General features: G+C 35.7%; 1 protein-coding gene across 8 annotated transcripts in view; it reads left to right on the forward strand.

The window, feature by feature from the left end:
• ATE1 (arginyltransferase 1) overlaps window positions 1-17803 on the forward strand; it is a 196038-nt gene that overhangs the window by 144939 nt on the left and 33296 nt on the right. For all 8 annotated transcript variants that reach the window (XM_043985864.1, XM_043985863.1, XM_043985862.1 and 5 more), the window contains one exon: window positions 15317-15437. In XM_043985864.1, the coding sequence (XP_043841799.1) occupies window positions 15317-15437 (121 nt within the window). The remainder of the gene's footprint in view (window positions 1-15316; window positions 15438-17803) is intronic.

Consider the following 17803-nt stretch of genomic DNA (forward strand, 5'->3'; position numbering starts at 1 on the left):
AAGCACTTTAAATACTAGGCTAAAAAATTTATATTTTATCTTATAGGCAATAGGGAACTCCTGAAGATTTTCAAGTAGGGGAGTGACATGGTTATGCTCCTTTATAAAGATGATTTTGGTAGCTTTGTAGAGGATGACTTGTACAGTATACTTCTGGAGCAAGGAGGTCAGTTAAGGAGACATTGCAGTAGTCTGTGCAAGAGACAAGCTGTTGGAGGGTGGCCATTTGAGTTGAGGGAACAACTGATTGGATATAGGAAATGCAAGAGGGAAGCATTAAGGGTGTCTGAGGTTGCAGTCCTATGTAGATACTGGAAGAGTGGTGGTACCCCCAAGAGACACAGGGAAATTTGCAGGAGGAACAGGTTTTTTGAGGAAAACTAATGAATTTTACTTGAACATATTGAGTTTGAAGTGTCATACAGATAGAATTGTTGGAATTTGGTAATATAGGATTTCAGTGTAGGAGAGAGATTAAGATTAGGGCCAGATATATAGTATAGATTTGAGCATCGTCTACACAGAGAGATAGGACCAGTAGAAAACAAAAAAAGAGGATAAATAGAGAGCCTTGGATGAGATGGATAATGAACTATCAAAGGAAACTGAGAGATAGTGGTCAGACAGGAGAACCAGAGAGATGAGAACCAGAAGAGAACAGCAAGATGTTCATGAGTGTGAAGGGAGAGTTGATAGTGTCAAAAGCTGCAAGGGAGGTCAGGAAGGATGAGGAGTGAGAAAAGGATGAAGATAAAATATTGGGTAGTTATAGTTACAGCATCGCATTAAGATATGATTTTTACTCTGTAGTGATATGCCTAGTGGGCTAAGGAATATCTGAAAGTCTTTAGAAGAGGTTACCACTAAAAGTGATGAAGAAGTGTTTTTAAAGGTCATCTAAGATTCTTTCATGCAAATGACATAAACTGTAGTATATTATTTTATTCATCCTTTGAACATATTTAAGTTCAGTTAGAAAAAAAGTATATTCTTCACAATTGGTTTCTAGATCACGTAGAGTGAAGAAAATCACTTATTGAATGTCTTATGAACTTTCTTAAATATAGGCCCTCCACAACAAGCCACTACAGCACCTCAACAAAATTATTTCTTCAAAGATATAACACTGAGGCACTGATGTGTATAGAATGTAAATTTTTAACAGGGTCTGCAAAGATGAGGGAAACAGTTTTTACTTAAGCATAAAACATTTAAGTTAGTTGTGATAAATCACATTTCTGGGATGTGTATGAGGTAAACACTGATTCTTATTTCATGCTAGATTTGGTTGTTTAAACATTGAAAACTATTATGCTTCTGTTTTGGGAAAAGATAATAACTACAATTTAGAAAAAAATAATCCATTTTAGAATACTTAATAATTTTATAAAACATGCTTATTAATTCAAGAATATTTTAATTTTATTAGACTTATTGATTTGAGGTGATTATATATGATTAAACTCTCCTAAAATATTTTTCAAGTGACCAACCTATTAAATTACTGGGAGTTTTAACCAGTAGGTTAATATTTTTTAAAAGTAAAATTAGACTCTGTACCTTTTCCGTGCCATGTTCTGTATACTGTTCCTATTTTATAGTCTAAAGGCATTAACAGTATATCATTTATGAGTAGGTATGGGACTTCTTGCTGATTAGAAAAAAATAACGTATGGAGAATTTTGTCTGTCTTGAAAGTTCCTTGTTAATTCAGCTTTACTGACTGTTAGCATCTTTTATCTTTTTTTTTATTCCTCAACTTTTACTTTTCTTTTTTCTTTTTTTCATAATTTTTTTCTTCTCTTTTTCTCTGTTTACTTCCTTTTCAATTCATAACCCCCAAAAGTTTAATATTAATTTAGGCCCGAAAATTGACTTTCCTAGTTCCCTTCTCTTTAAAATCTTCAACAACAACAAAAAAATTGGTTCAATGTTTACAATATAGAAACAAAGATAATAGTAAGAAAAACTGTATTAAAACCTTCCTACTTAGTACTGTTTGCTACCAGTAAAGTAAATAATGTAGTTGTAAAAATGCTTTATTGTAAATGTTTGAAGGACAATATGGTATTTAATTAGAGACACCTTGTGATTTAGCAGTGTGGTGAAAAACATATTAAGATTTCAAAAGCATTTCCCAATTGCAATATTAGGAAAGCTTGGTACAGCAGCACATGGAGTGCATATGTTTGCTTTGAGAATTTTTGAAGCACAAATGGATTCAGATGTTTAGCCCTTTTGTCTTTTCTGGTCCTGGCTCACCTCATGAGCTCAGTGTGGCACAGTCCAAACACAATTTGTGAAAACAGAGCAGCTAGAGTTACTCATAAAGCACTCTCTTGGGGACTGATAAAGTCAATCTCTGTTTATGTAATGAAATCAGGGAGCAAGGGGTCTGCTGTAGTACTTTGCTGATGGGATTCCATTGGTGTTGTCTTTCAGTGAACAGACTGTATTTAATAAGCCCTTAGTCTGACTAACGCTTTCTCCTGAAGTGCAGCTCTGCTTTAATGGATTGCTATGGATAATTTTGGAACGTTTTGTTTATGTAGCATTAGAGCTTCTTTTTAAGCAGCTGGTTGTCTTAAATGAGTTTTAATAAAAGATCAATAGATTTATTGTGGAAAAATAGATTACAGATGTACACTTTGCCTGATAAAAGACTTAAATGTGTATTTAATCTTCTTTTCTTTTTTAAGTGCTACTGGTATTTAACTCAGAGCCCTCTCTACCTCTCTCAGCTCTTCATGTGTACATTTTTCTTTCTTACTCTTAAACTTTAATCTAGCTGGACTATAAGGATAAATTGTATAGACTTGTGCTTATCTCAGACATGAATAAAAAAATATTCAAAATAAACAATCTTCAGAATGTTATCTCATAAAACCATTTCCATTGTTTTGGGACAAGAGTTAAAGGGAAAGTCTATTCAATTTTGATTTGAAAACTGTAGAATGAAACATCTTCAGAATGGCAGGGTGTGAATTGATAAGTTTAAATTTATTAGGATCTGCCAAGCCCATCTCCAAATGTTTCCAATTAAAGAAAGCTTAAGAAGTGTCTGTGAATCAAATGAAAGCATTTTGTACCTTTTTCTACATTTAAAACAGGAATAAAAAAATAGCAAAACTTACTATAGGTGAACTTTTAGTTATGGAAACAACCACTCAGTTATATAGCATTTAGACTTTTTGGGGGGTGCAGGGGAAGCAATTGGGGTTAAGTGACTTGCCAAGAGTTACACAGCTACTAAGTGTCTGAGGATGGATTTGAACTCAGGTCCTCCTGACTTAAGGGCCAGTGCTCTGTCTACTATGTCACCTACCTGCCGCTGCATTTAGATTTTAGTTTTTGCATACATTGTGTTCACATGTCTTTTTGAAAGGCAAACTATGTATTTTTTAAGTCTTCATTTCAGTCTTATAGATTAAGGCCCTACATTTCAAGATATTCAGTCTGTGTGACATTATGAATTTTTTTCAGTTTATGTGAATAAGCATCTATATATTCATTTAATTGGTGGTTTTCTATAAGAAATTTTCAAATAGAAAAATAAAAACTTACTTTGGTTGCTACTTTTTATTAGTTGTGCATTTCGTTATAAAAAAATATTATTTTCTCAGGGCATCTAGGAAAATATGAAAAAAAGTGGTGGAAAGTAATGAAGTCAGAGGCTTAGTAATTTTCCCCAGAAGGTAGGCTGTAAGGTATAGTTGGATAGAAGTCAGCCATTAATACATGGGAAAAGAGCCCAACAATCATATAAATGAATTTTTTAAATAAAGTCTCAAATATGCTTGTTCAAGATCATTATCTGGTAGGAAGAAAATACCTTCTAAGAGTATACTTAGGGGGCAGCTAGGTGGCGCAATGGATAAAGCAGTGGCCATGGATTTAGGAGGACCTGAGTTCAAATTGCATCTTAGACACTTGATACTTACTAGCTGTGTGACCCTGGGCAAGTCACTTAAGCCTCATTGTCCTGCAAAAAAAAAAAAAAATCAAAAAATAGTATACTTAAAGCATTTTGTAAAACTTAAGTCAGTACATAAATATAAAGCTATTATAATTTGTAGTTTTGAAGATCAGTAACTCTTGTTCAAAGTTAGAGGGATGAAGTTATGCTTAGTACTCTACTAGGTTCATTTTGCATGTAAAATTATAAAAGGAATACTTGTAAAGCTACTAGGAAAATGAGCTATAACTATGGGTTTGTATTGGCAAAAGCCAAAAATAAAATGTGGCAGAGATCATAGGATATTCGTTATATTTTGTTTTAAACTCTGGTTTTGTTTAGTTTTAATATGGATTTATGTGGTGGGGAAAATATTGGATGTGTTTACTTCTGGTTTGTGTTTTTATTTTCTCTAACATAGTGGTACCAAGGCATTTAGAAGGAAGCAAAGGAGAAAGGATGGCATTAAAGTGAGTAGACTCTTTATAAGTTTGCAGAAAGTAACATAGCCTTTAAAATGGAATTTAAATGAGCCATTATGAGATTTTAAAAAGTGATAAACATAGAAATATAAGGAAAATAGAACTCTGATCAGTACAGTGACTTTTAAATACAAAAGACTAACAATGAAATATGCATCCTCCTTCTTAGCAAATAGCATAAAATACCTGCAAAATGAGACCTATGTTGTCAGACACAGAAAATTTCTTGGTATTTTACTTAGTTCTTTATTCTAAGAGAGTGTTAACTTGGAGAGAGAATGGAGGCTGTGGAGAATTGAGAGTAAAGTAAGAAAGAAAGAAAAGGGTAAAAACATTTTTTAAAAAGAGAGATTATAGATGACTTTGTGTTTAAATGTAGAAAAGCATTGGGCTGGAAATTAGAAGACATGAATTATAGTTCTGACTATGCTACTGACTTAATATTTACAATTTTCATAGCTATGATAATTATCTCTGTGTTTGCCCCATCCCACATCTCTCTTTGCTCCATGCCCTCTCTTTAGAAAGATTGTGTGAGAGAAGGAAGGTTCTCAGCACTACTTCTCTGTGTTTGATACAATTAACTTCTTCTTCTTTACCCTTCTTCCCCTCTCTTAAGTTGTCATAGTTTCTTATACTTTCTTTCCTTTTATCACAATCCAGTCTTAGAATTTGTTTTACTTATGATTAAACCCTCTCTGTCTGCCCTTTCCCCCTTCCCTCCTTTCCATGTTGAGCTGAATTTATTCTATGCTAAAATCTTTGTGTATGAGTACTACCTTTTTTTTTTTTTTTAGTACTACCCTTCTTTGACCAAGTCAAAACCAAGTATTAGTCTCAAGTGGCACCCAGTTCTTCCATACCACTTCCTCCTTCTTCGGATAGCCATCATTTACATTTCTTACCTAGCCTTAATCACCGAGTTGGCATTGCTTCAGTCAGACTGAGACCAGGGAAAGACTTTAGCTTAAAAAGGACAAGTCTCCCACTGAATCCAGGGCCATCTCCAGTCTTCCTGATCTTGCCACTGGAATCCAATGACTAGAGGAGAGAGTGGGACTGTGCATAGTCACCAGTGGGTGCCTCACTCAAATCCAATTCACTTGCAATTCATGACATGACCTTCCTGATGTCATGGTCCTCTTCAAGAACAAAGGACAAACGACAAATACATGAGTCATCACTTACCTGGTACCCCCATTTATTGTGTGAGATGTTTATTCTTCCTCTTGTTTCTTTTTCTCTCTCTCTCTCCTTTCAAGATCATCAGTCAATCAGTTAACATTCATTAAGCACTCACTATGTTCCAGGCCCTGTGCTAAGCTCTGGGGATAGAGCAAAAGGAAAAAGGCAGTACTTGCTCACGAGGAGCTCACAGTCTTCTCTGGGAGACAGTATGCAAACGACTAAGTACAAAAAAGCTATGTAAGGATAAATTGGAAATAACCAACAGAGGGAAGACATTAGAATTAATAGGGATGGGGAGAGGCTTCTATAGAAGGTGCTATTGTAGCTGTGACTTAAAGGAAACTAGGGAAGCAGAGATAAGAAGGGAGAACATTCCAAGCATGGGGGGATAGCCAGTGAAAATACCTGGAGTTGAGAAATATGGAGTATCTTCTTTGAGGAACAACAATGAAGACAGTGTCACTAGATGGCAGAGTATATGAGGGCAAGTAAAGTTTAAGAAGACTGGAAAAATTAAGACGGTGTAGTGTTATATAGGACTTGATAACCAAAAAGAGGATTTTATATTTGATCCTGGAGATGAGAAAGAACCATTGGAATTTGGTGAATAGGAGGTGACATGGCCAGGCCTGTGCTTTAGGAAAATCCCTCTGATAGCCAAGTGGAGTATTGCCTGGAGTGGAGTGAGACTTGTGGCAAGTAGACTGACTATCAGGCCACTGCAGTGGTCCATGTATAAGGTAATGAGAGCCTAAACAAGAGTGCTGGTAGTGTCAGAGGAGAGAAGGGGGCTTATATGAGAGATGTTGTGAAGGTAAAATCAGCAGGCCCTCACAACACATGGGATGTGGGGAGTGAGCCAAGGATGACACTAACTTTGTGAATTTGGATGGTGAGGAAGACAGCAAAGTTAGGAAGAAGGAAGGATTTGAGAATTTTGGACATGCTGAGTTTAAGATATCTACTAGACATAAAATTTGAGACGTTCACTAGGCAGTCGGAGATCTTAGACTAGAGTTTTGCAGACAGATTAGGACTGGAAAAATAGATTTGAGTATCATATGGGAGCTGATAAGGTCACCAAATGAAAAAGTACGGTGGGAGAAGTGAAGAGGGCTGGGACAGAGCCCTCCAGGACTTCTTCATCCAGGTCAAAACCACTGTGGACCTGGATGAGGATCCAGCAAACAAATGTGAGAAAGATAGGTAGGAGGAGAATCAGGAGAAAGTAGTGCCAGGAAAACCTAGGGAGAAAAGACTATCAAGAAGAAGAGAGTGATCAGTAGTGTCAAAGGTGGCAGAGAGCTCAAGAAGAATGAGGGCTGAAGAAAGGACATGAGATTTGTATACAGTTTATAGCTTTGAAGAGAACAGTTCTGGTTGAATGATGTGGTTGGAGGTCAGACTATAGACAGTTAAGAAGAGAGAAAATGTGGAAGCACCTATTATAGACAGTGTTCTCTATGACTTTAGCCACAAAAGGGAGGAGAGATGTGGGATGATAGCTGGAAGGGATGGAAGGATTTTAATTGTTTTTGTTTGGATCAAGGTTCAGGAATGGTGCTGATTCTTGTTGTTGTTGTTGTCTTAAAAGTATTTTTTCCAGTTACATATAAATATAGTTTTCAACATTTGTTTTTATAAGATTTTTGCATTCCAAATTTTTCTCCCTCCCTCCCCTCTCCCCAAGATATAGGTTATATATTTACAATCACATTAAACATATTTCTGCATTAGTCATGTTGTGAAAGAAACAGAAAAAGGGGGGGGGGAAACCTCAAAAACAAAAAGTAGAAACAGTATGGTTCAATCTCCATTCAGATCCCACAGTTCTTTTTTTCTGGATGTGGAGAGCATTTTCCATCATGGGTCCTTTCTTAAATCATTGTATTGCTGAAAAGAGTGAAGTCTCTCACAGTTGATCATCACATAATGTTGCTGTTACTGTGTACAGTGTCCTCCTGGTTCTGCTCACTTCATTCAGCATCAGTACACTTAAGTCTTTCCATGTTTTTCTGAAATCTGCCTGTTCGTAATTTCTTACAGCACAATAGTATTTCATTACATTCATATACCACAACTTATTCAGCCATTCCCCGATTGATGGGCATTCCCTCAATTTCCAATTCTTTGCCACCACAAAGAGAGGTGCTGTAAATATTTTTGTACATGTGGGTCTTTTTCCCTTGTTTATGATCTCTTTGGAATACAGACCTTGTAGTGGTATTGCTGGATCAAAGGGTATGTACACTCCCCGTAGCCCTTAGGGCATAGTTACAAATTTCTCTCCAAAGTGGTTGGATCAGTTCACAACTCCACCAACGATGCATTAGTGTTCCAATTTTACCACAGCTTCTCCAACATTTCTTATTTTCCTTTTTTTTGTCATATTAGCCAATCTGATAGGTGTGAGGTGGTACCTCAGAGTTGTTTTAATTTGCATTTCCCTCATCAATGGTGATTTAGAGCTTTTTTTTTTTTTTTTTTTTTTTTAGTGAGGCAATTGGGGTCAAGTGACTTGCCCAGGGTCACACAACTAGTAAGTGTTAAGTGTCTGAGGCTGGATTTGAACTCAGGTACTCCTGACTCCAGGGCCGGTGCTCTATCCACTGCGCCACCTAGCTGCCCCTAGAGCATTTTTTTCATATAGCAATAGATAGCTTTAATGCCTATTCATATACTTTGACCATGTCTCAATTGGGGAATGACCTGTATTTTTATAAATTTGATTTAATTCTCCATATATTTTAGAAATGAGGCCTTTATCAGAAACACTGGCTGTAAAAATTGTTTCCAGCTTTCTGCCTTCCTTCTAATTTTGGCTGCATTGCTTCTGTTTGTACAAAACCTTTTTAATTTAATGTAATCAAAGTGATCCATTTTGCATTTCATAATATTCTCTATCTCTTGTTTGGTCATAAATTCTTCAATCTGAGAAATAAACTATTCCTTCCTCTCCTAATTTACCTATGGTATCATCCTTTATGTCTAAATCATATACCCATTTTGACCTTATTTTAGTATATGCTGTAAGATGTTGGTCTATGCCTAGTTTCTGCCATACTATCTTCCAGTTTTCCCAGCAGTTTTTATTAAATGCTGAGTTCCTATCACAGAAGCTGGAGTCTTTGGGTTTATCAAACAGTAGATTACTATAGTCGTTTACTACTGTGTCTCCTGTGCCTAACCTATTCCATTGATTCACCATTCTATTTCTTAGCCAGTACCAAATAGTTTTGATGACTTTGGCTTTATAGTACAGCTTCAGATTTGGTATGGCTAGCCCACCTTCCTGGACATTTGTTTTTCATTAGTTCCCTTGATATTCTTGACCTTTTGTTCTTCCAGATGAATTTTATTTTATTTTTCTAGGTCTATAAAATAATTTTTAGGTAGTCTGATTCATATGGCACAGGATGGAAGGATTAAGTGAAGCTTTGGGGTTTTGTTGTGGGGAGGGGTTAAGAATAAAGGAGACATAAACATGTTTGTAGGTGGTAGGGAAATAGCCAGTAGAAAGTGAGAGATTGAAAATAAGTGAAAGAGTTTGTATAGTAGAGGGAGCAGTCCACTGGAGAAGATGAGATGGAAGGGGATAATGGTGCTTTCAGAAGGGTTTGTCTTGGCAAAAAGGGCCATATTGTTGCATGCAGCAGGGCAAAAAAAAAGAAATAGGAGCAGAAGACATCTAGGCGATAAGACATGTGGAGGGGAGGAGAAGAAATTCTTGGTAAATGGCCTTAGTTTTTTCATTAACATGAGGTGAGATTCTCCATTTAGAGGGTGGGAAGAAGGGGAACCGTGGGAGGTTTGATGGGATATGAGTATGTAATTTGAAGTCCTCTAGTATGAGAGACTGTAAGATAGGTGTTGAGCTCATTAAAGGGAAGTGTCCTGGAAGTCAGTAGACAGTAGCTACCAGAATCTGGTTTGGGTGCCATATATGGGTTGAGTGAACCTCAAAGGAGGAGAGGTGATGGAGTGATGGTGGTAGAGGGAGAACTTGTAACAAAACTACTCTTCTGCTCATTTAATTCCCTCCATAACCCCTGATTACTGAGCTCTGAGGGAACACTTGTATAATTTCAGTTATTTCTATGAAGTGATAAACACTTGATCCTTGTTTAGTCCTTTCCACTTGCTCACTCATATTTGCCTTTTTAAACTTCTCTTTACTCTTATAAAACTTATTTCAAAGTTTCTCTTTTGCTCTGGTTTTTCCTTTGGAATGCTTGCAAGTTCTCTCTTTCATAAAAAGTTCATCCCTATTTCACCCCGAAACCCAATAGAATAGTCTTCCATTTTGCTTGGAAAATTATTTTTGGTTGTAGATCTGTTATTGCCTTTGATGATTTGCCTTTCTAAATTCTCTGCTCCTTTGTAGTTTTAGCTACTAAATCTTTTGTGATCCTAACTGGCTCCATGGTACTTGAATTCTCTTTCTGTGTTATTATAGCATTTTTCCTTTGAGCTAGAAGGTCTGTTTTGTCTCTGTTGTTCCTAGAAATTTTCATTTTAGAGTTTCTTTTAGTAAGTGAGCAGTGGATTGATTCTATTTTGATTTCACCCTCTGCCTTTAATATGTTTGGACAATTTTATTTCATGGTTTCTTAAAATATGGTATTCAGACTTTTTTTTTGTATTAATGGCTCTCAGGTAGTCCACTGATTCTTAAATTTCACTCTCCTTGATCTGTTTTCCAGATCACTTGTTTTTCAAATAAGATATCTTAACATTTATTTCTACTTATTCTTTTTTTCAATTTTGTTTTAATTTTTTTTGTTTCATTGATGTCTGTTTAATTTTCTAATTTTCTAGGTTTTATACCTCTTATACTAATCTGGTAATTTTCTTTTCAAGTCTTTTCTACAGAACTCTCATTTCTTTTCCATTCTTTTGTGTAGTGCTGTCGCTTTATTTTTAGCTCTTGTTTAGCTAAGCTCTTGTTTCATTTCTTCTAGGAATTCTAATTATCTTGTGGCCAAGCTATATTTTTCTTTAACCTTTGCTTGTAGATCTTTTAGAATTATCTTCATCTGGGTTTGTTTATTGAGTGTCCCTGGACACCCTAATCTCTGTTGTAGGAGTGGTATTGTTTTGTTTTGTTTATTCATTCTTTCAGCCCTGCTTCCCAGGTGCTACATACTTCTAGAGGGAATATTAGGGCCTTTTTCCTTCCTGGTTTGTATTAATCTGGGATCCTGCTATTGTGTTTACTGAGTATTGAATCCTCTCTTCTTAAAGCATTATAGCAGTGACTCTGATCAGAAAGCCACAAACTTTCATCTGGCCCTGCATGCTTTGATATAGGGCACAGTCTGATTACAGCTTTCCTGGATCCAGATCCTCTTTTGGTTATAGGTAACACAAACTAGAATGTGAGCCTGACCGGTGGGGCTGTCTTGTTTTTCTTTTTGCATCGCTTCTTTAGACAGTTACTGACTTCAATCCTTGTCTGCTAGCTGGAAACTTTTGTAGGTTCAGTGACAGAGGAATTAGAATGACCCCTGGTTCTATAATTCCTGTCCTTTTCACTCACCATTGGTCTGAGTCATAAATATAGTTCTAGGATCGGTGTTATAGAACTGTCAGTCTTACCCCAGTAGTCTGGGCCCACATTGTCAGATCTGAGATCTTGTTCCAGAAGAGAGCAACAAAGATACATACATTTTGTATGGTGAAATAATATTTCATGTACCATTTCTTCAACCATTCCCAGTTTATGAGAACTCCCTTAGTTTCCAGTTCTTATTACACCAAAAAAAATTGTTGCTAGGAAATATTTTTTAACATAAACGTCTTTTAGTTTTCTTTGTTCTCTTCCAGGCATAAGAATGTATGTGCAGTTTAGTGTCTTGAGGCATAGTTCCAAATTGCTTCATAGCCAACAGACTGGCTATACCAGTTTGCATCTGTATCGGCAGTGCTTTAGTGTGCTTGGTTACCCAACAATCTCTGGGTCTGAGGTGGAACCTCAGTTGCTTTAATGGGCATTTCTCTAATTATTAGTGATTAATGCTATATTTTGGGTGGAGTGGTTAGGTTAACTCTGCTTAGTCTCAACTTGAGTTGTTGGTTATGAAAATTATAATGGTTGTAAGAATTGAAAGGCAATGTAGTAATGTAGAAAAAAAATGCTGGACTTGGAGTCAGGGGAGACCTATTTTTGACTGCTGCTTTCACTATGTATTGTCTGTCTTGAAACTTTCAAATCACTTAACTAATCTAAACCTCAGTTTCCCCATCTGTAAAATAGAGATAATAATATCTGAAGCACCTACCTCACAGGTTCAAAATGATGTTCAAATGATATAATGAATATAAAGTGTTTTCTAAGCCTTATTTTGCTATATAAATACAATTTATAACACCAGTTATTATGATCTATTTAGAGGCAAGAACCTTTGATTTTCATTTAAGTTGACAGAAAAATAAAGCCTAAATACAGCCTCTGAATCTCTTTCTGCCATGTTCTCACAGGATTGTTTATACTGCCTCCTACCTACTATATGTTGAGATGTTGCTATTCATTTAGCATTAATTATATAGCTTTTGAATAATAGTTTGGGCAAATAAATAATATTTTTAAAATCAACCAATTGGAAATGTCACAAACTTCTTGCAATTTTAAAGGTATTTTAGGTGATTCATCTAACTTCATTGGTGTGTGCTGGTGCAGCCTATCCATATTCTTCTTGAGTGGATGCTAACTATCCCAATCCTTCCTCTTCCTGAGCTAACCCTCCTCTACAGTCACCGTTTTATCCATTATCCCCCTTCCCTCCAGTCTTTAGTCAGTGAACATAAGCCTTCCTCCATTGTTTCTCAAAGCCCATGGAACTTTACCATCAGCTCTGTTCCTTTGCCTGCCAGACCCAAAGTACCCCCTACTTTTTCCATCTGCCATGAAGCTAAACTCTTCTTTATCTGTCATCTCCTCTGATTAGAATGTGAGTTTGAAAGCAGAGGCTGTCTTGTTTTTCTTTTTGCATCCCCAGGGCTTAGCACAAGGCTTGTCATGTAGTAAGAACTTAATAAATTCTTTTTCATTCCATTTGTCCATTCTTATCCTCTAATTTTTTTCTTGTCCTTTTACTCTCATAAATCATCTTTAAAGGGTCAACCCAACAAGCTGGAGGCCTTCCTCTAGGTTTTGTAGCATTTGCTTAGAGACAATATGGTACTGTCTCTCGATGTCTCAGTATGCCTGTTCATTTCCTTTTCTGATCATCTATTTCCTGGATGATATCTTTTTTGAAAAAATTTATTTTTATTTGTGATATATAATTATATTTTATACATCTATCAAACATAATATATATACACATATATGACATGTAATATAAATTTTCTACATTATTATATTTAGATATACCAAGATATATTCTAATACATATAACTTAGTATTTTAAATCTTGAAAGAACTGTTTTATAAATAACATGTACATATCAATTTATATAAATAATACATATGAAAAATTTGTTTAAATATAATTACTATATAAATGAGACTTAAATAACTCATATGCATAACATGTATGTTTATGTGTGTGTATATACATATATATCTCCTGAACCTTTCCCAGCATACCCCTCCCCCACCTTAAATTTTTTTTTCCAGATTAAGCATTTTTATTTAGATTTTTCTATTCCAATTTCTACTCCTCCTTCCCTTTCTCCCCTCCCCCTTTCCCCAAGGTGGCAAACAGTCCGATATGGGTTATACATATATGATCATGTAAAACATCATCATATTTGTCACTTAAAGAAAGAATGTGAAAATAGCATGTTTCCACCTGTTCCATCAATATCAGCTCTTTCTTTGGAGGTGGATAGTATGTTTCATCAATATTCTTTTGGGATTGTCTTGGATTAATGTCTTATTGAGAATAGTTAAGTCATTCACAGTTCTTCATCGAACAATATTGTTGTCTCTGTGTATAGTGTTCTTCTGGTTCTGCTCACTTCCCAATACGTCATTTCATACATGTCTTTCCAGGCTTTTTTGAAGTCATCCTGTTTGTTGTTTCTTTTTTGTTTGTTTTTTGTCATTTCTTATAGCACAATAATATTCCATCACCATCATATACCACAGTTTGTTTAGCCATTCCCCAATTGGTGGACATTCCTTTGATTTCCAATTTTTAGCCACCACAAAAAGAGTTGCTATAAATATTTTTGTACAAATAGGTCTTTTTCTCTTTGGGGGGATGTCTTTGGGATATAAAGCAAGTAATGGTATTGCTGGATCAAAGGGTATGCACAATTCTATAGCCTTTTGGGCATAACTCCATATTACTTTCCAGAATGGTTGGATCTTTTCACAACTCCACCAACAGTGGATTAGCCTACCAGTTTTCCCACAATCCCTCCAACATCCAAAAAATTCTGTTGTTGTTATATTTGCTGCTCTAATAGGTATAAGTTGTTTTAATTTGCATTTCTCTGATCATTAATCATCTAGAGCATTTTTTATATAATTATTGATAATTTTGATTTCTTTATCTGAAAACTGGCTGTTCAAATCCTTTGACCATTTATCAGTTGGGGAATGACTTGTATTTCAAGTCATCAATGAACTTCCTAAGAAAAAATCTCCAGGATCAGATGGATTTACAAGTGAATTCTAGCAAACATTTAAATAGCAATTAATCCCAATGCTACATAAATTATTTGAAAAAATAAGTGGAGTCTATGATATCTTTTATGACATCTTTTTCGATCTTTATTGCATAACCAAAACTTACCTGAAATTTCATATTTCATCTATTTTCCTCATAATTTCTATTTAATGTATTCCAGATAGAATTGAAGCATATAAATTTGTATTGATATTGGCAAATATATTCTTTTTTTTTTTTTCAGGGCAGTGGGGGTTAAGTAACTTGCCCAGGGTCCCACAGCTAGTAAGTGTCAAGTGTCTGAGGCCGGATTTGAACTCAGATCCTCCTGAATCCAAAGCTGGTGCTTTATCCACTGAATCACCTAGCTGCCCCTGGCAAATATATTTTGTGTGTGTGTGGTGTTTTTTTTTTTTTTTTTTGCGAGGCAATGGGGCTTAAGTGAATTGCCCAAGGTCACACAGCTAGTAAGTGTCAAGTGTCTGAGGCCAGATTTGAACTCAGGAACTCCTAAATCCAGGGCCGGTGCTTTATCCACTGCGCCACCTAGCTGCCCCCCAAATATATTCTTAATAGAGTGATAAGCCCAATAAATTCTCTAAATCTTCATTTCTGAAAATCATCAGTAACCACTATGTAATGTTCTAAAACACCAACAGAAATATAATCAAAATTATTCAACATTTTCAAAGATTTGAATTCTATATTCATTTTGGCAATTTTTATTTGAGGTAAGTGTTTTTTAAGTCTAAATTTTCTTGTGTGAGCATCAGTTCTGTAAGGCTGAATTGTGCATTTACTCTGGTGCTATAGAAGGGAAAGCTGAAGTTGTTGAAATCATAGGCAGCATAAAATATGCCATGTCAATTTTATAAAGCCTTTTAGTTAAACTTGTATTCTTAAGATGGTGAAATAATCACTTACAGGATCACTTGGTATGTACAGTAAAGGAGTTTCTTGGTTGATTTGTTTAGACTGGTGGTTAAAAACATTCCTTTCGTAGGAATCTTATAGCCAGGAAGTTATTGTGTAACTAATGTATCTCTACTTTTTTTCTCCTTTCTCATTAGGGTCAATATAGGCCTTCTGACTTGTTGTGTCCAGAGACATATATCTGGGTACCCATTGAGCAGTGTCTGCCTGCCCTTGAGAGTTCTAAATACTGTCGCTTCAACCAAGATACAAAAGCAGGTAGGTTTATGACTGGAGTTTCTAAGTGTACATTGTCAGATTTGTGTTTATAATCTAACAGTGTCATGACATTTGTTCTTAAAAGGATACAGATAGCTTTATATGTATTTTCTATGTATGTATGTGTGCAGGGGCGAAGAGGAGACGAACACAGTTTTAGAAATAAAATCTGGGGGCAGCTAGGTGACGCAGTGGATAAAGCACAGGCCCTGGATTCAGGAGGATCTGAGTTCAAATCTGGCCTCAGACACTTGACACTTACTAGCTGTGTTACCCTGGGCAAGTCACTTAACCCCCATTGCTCCGCCCCCCAAAAAAAAGAAAGAAAGAAAATCTGAAGTTCTCTTGTTTGTGCAGCTGTTCCTTACTAGTTCCTTCTAGCGTGTTATAAGTGCTTTGAGGGCAAGGATCACAGCTTCCACTTTCTTTCTTAGTACTTATTGTGTATCTCAGAGCAGAAGTAATAGAATCACAAAACGTCAGAGTTAGAAAAAACTTTTGAAGATCACCTAGGGTAGCCTTTCTCCCTTTATCAAGGTTTGGATAGAACAAATGATATCCCAAAGTTATCAAAGAAGTTAGTGAGAGAGTTAGGGCCCCAAACTAGTTGTCTTGAGCCTTAGAGAGACTTAATCATCCTCTAAGGTTGTCTTAAGAAGTTAGTGAGAGGAGTGGATCTAGTTCCCAAACTAGCCAGTCTTGAGTAAGTGGACTGAAGGAAGGTACCAATAATTTTATCAATAACTGAAGTCCATAAGAGGGAAGGAGATACACTATTTTGCAAAGAATTGGACACCTAAATAACCATGGTAGTATGTATTAAACTTGTGCCCCCTTAGTTTTTTGCACAATATGGTTTGCAAGGGTCTTTTATAATTCATAGTAAATAATGGCCTTCATCTGTTAATATAATTTATTTTCATGTCTGGTGGATAAGATGTTAAATTTTTTAATTATTTTCAAGATTACACATATAGTATATAGTAGATCCAAAAAGCACAAAGTGGTCATCTTTCCCTCTGGCGATTTGCTTATATGATTAACTTCTGAAACTATAAAGAATGTCATCTAGTTTTCAGAGGCTTCCTGGGGCTTAGAACTAACTATAGTGACAGTAGAAATGATTTCATCGAACCTCCTCCTTGTACAGATGAGAAAATAGACTCAGAGAAATAGTCACTTATCAAATGACTGAAAACCTATTCAGGATTTAAAAATAAAATAAGGTATTGCTTAAATGTGTTTATAATAAGCTTTTATATTTTAATTTTAAGTAAATATAAAACAAAATTGAAAAACTCTTCTAAAAAATTTTACCTCTTTTTTTTTTAATAAGCCTCATCTGCTCCCCTGTAGTAGTATTCAGCCTTTTGTTAAATCCTGAGTGTCAAAAAATAAGTATTGAAGGAGGGAGAGGGAGAAAAAGTGAAGTGCATATGGTGAAAAATGGTAGTATTTCCTGAAATTGGCTCAAGTGCCACCTGTTAAGGGTTAAAATTCTAGCTAAACTGTCTAAAATATCTAATGAGTGGTCACCAATAAATTATAAGCTTTAGCAAGAGTTAGACTTTTAGGCATTTATTAAGGAGAATAAGAATTTGGTAAAGAGAGAGAGAAAGGCCTAGATTCCTATCTATTAAAGGGAGAGCACATTTCTAGCTCTGCTCTCCACCAGAGTCCAAAGGAAAAAGCGTCAGACAGAGCTCTACTCTCTTCCTTCTTCCTCCCACTACCCAACGTCACTTCCTGATGCCAAAGAAAAGACTCCTGGTCTTGCCCTCAAAGACCTTCACTTCATGGGCGGAACTCTTCTACAGTAAGTCTCCAGCAGGTGGCGTAATTCCAAACGTTACACACCGGTGCCTATTCTTTTCCTAGAATTAATTAATCAGTAAAATTTATTAAGTGTATTTTTAGGTATTTTGTTTGGCAATATGGCTTAGCATCCCAACATTAGCTATTAAGCATTACTTATTACAGATTTATATCTACTGAAAGCATTATTAAACTTGGAAACTTAAAAAATTAATAATGCTCATGGATTACATTTACATAACACCAGAGGTGTGCTAGAGCCATCTCTAACAAGCTTATAAGAGCAATTTTAAAATTTTTATTATCAGCACATGCACCTTGGAAATTGGCAAGCCCTATCCTTGATTCATTGGTTTGTTGATTGTCTAGACCAGGGGTTGGCAAACTACAGCCTATAGACCAAATACAGCTTGCTAAGAAAATGGTTTTTACATTTTAAAATACAGTGGACCTTACAAAAACAGACTGCAACAGTCCATAGTTTGCTGGACTTAAGAAAGTGATAGAAAAAATTTTAATAATGCAGATTCAACTTAAAAGTGTGCCTTGTA

The sequence above is a fragment of the Dromiciops gliroides genome, chromosome 2 (assembly GCF_019393635.1).
Source record: "Dromiciops gliroides isolate mDroGli1 chromosome 2, mDroGli1.pri, whole genome shotgun sequence".
Lineage (NCBI taxonomy): Eukaryota > Metazoa > Chordata > Mammalia > Microbiotheria > Microbiotheriidae > Dromiciops > Dromiciops gliroides.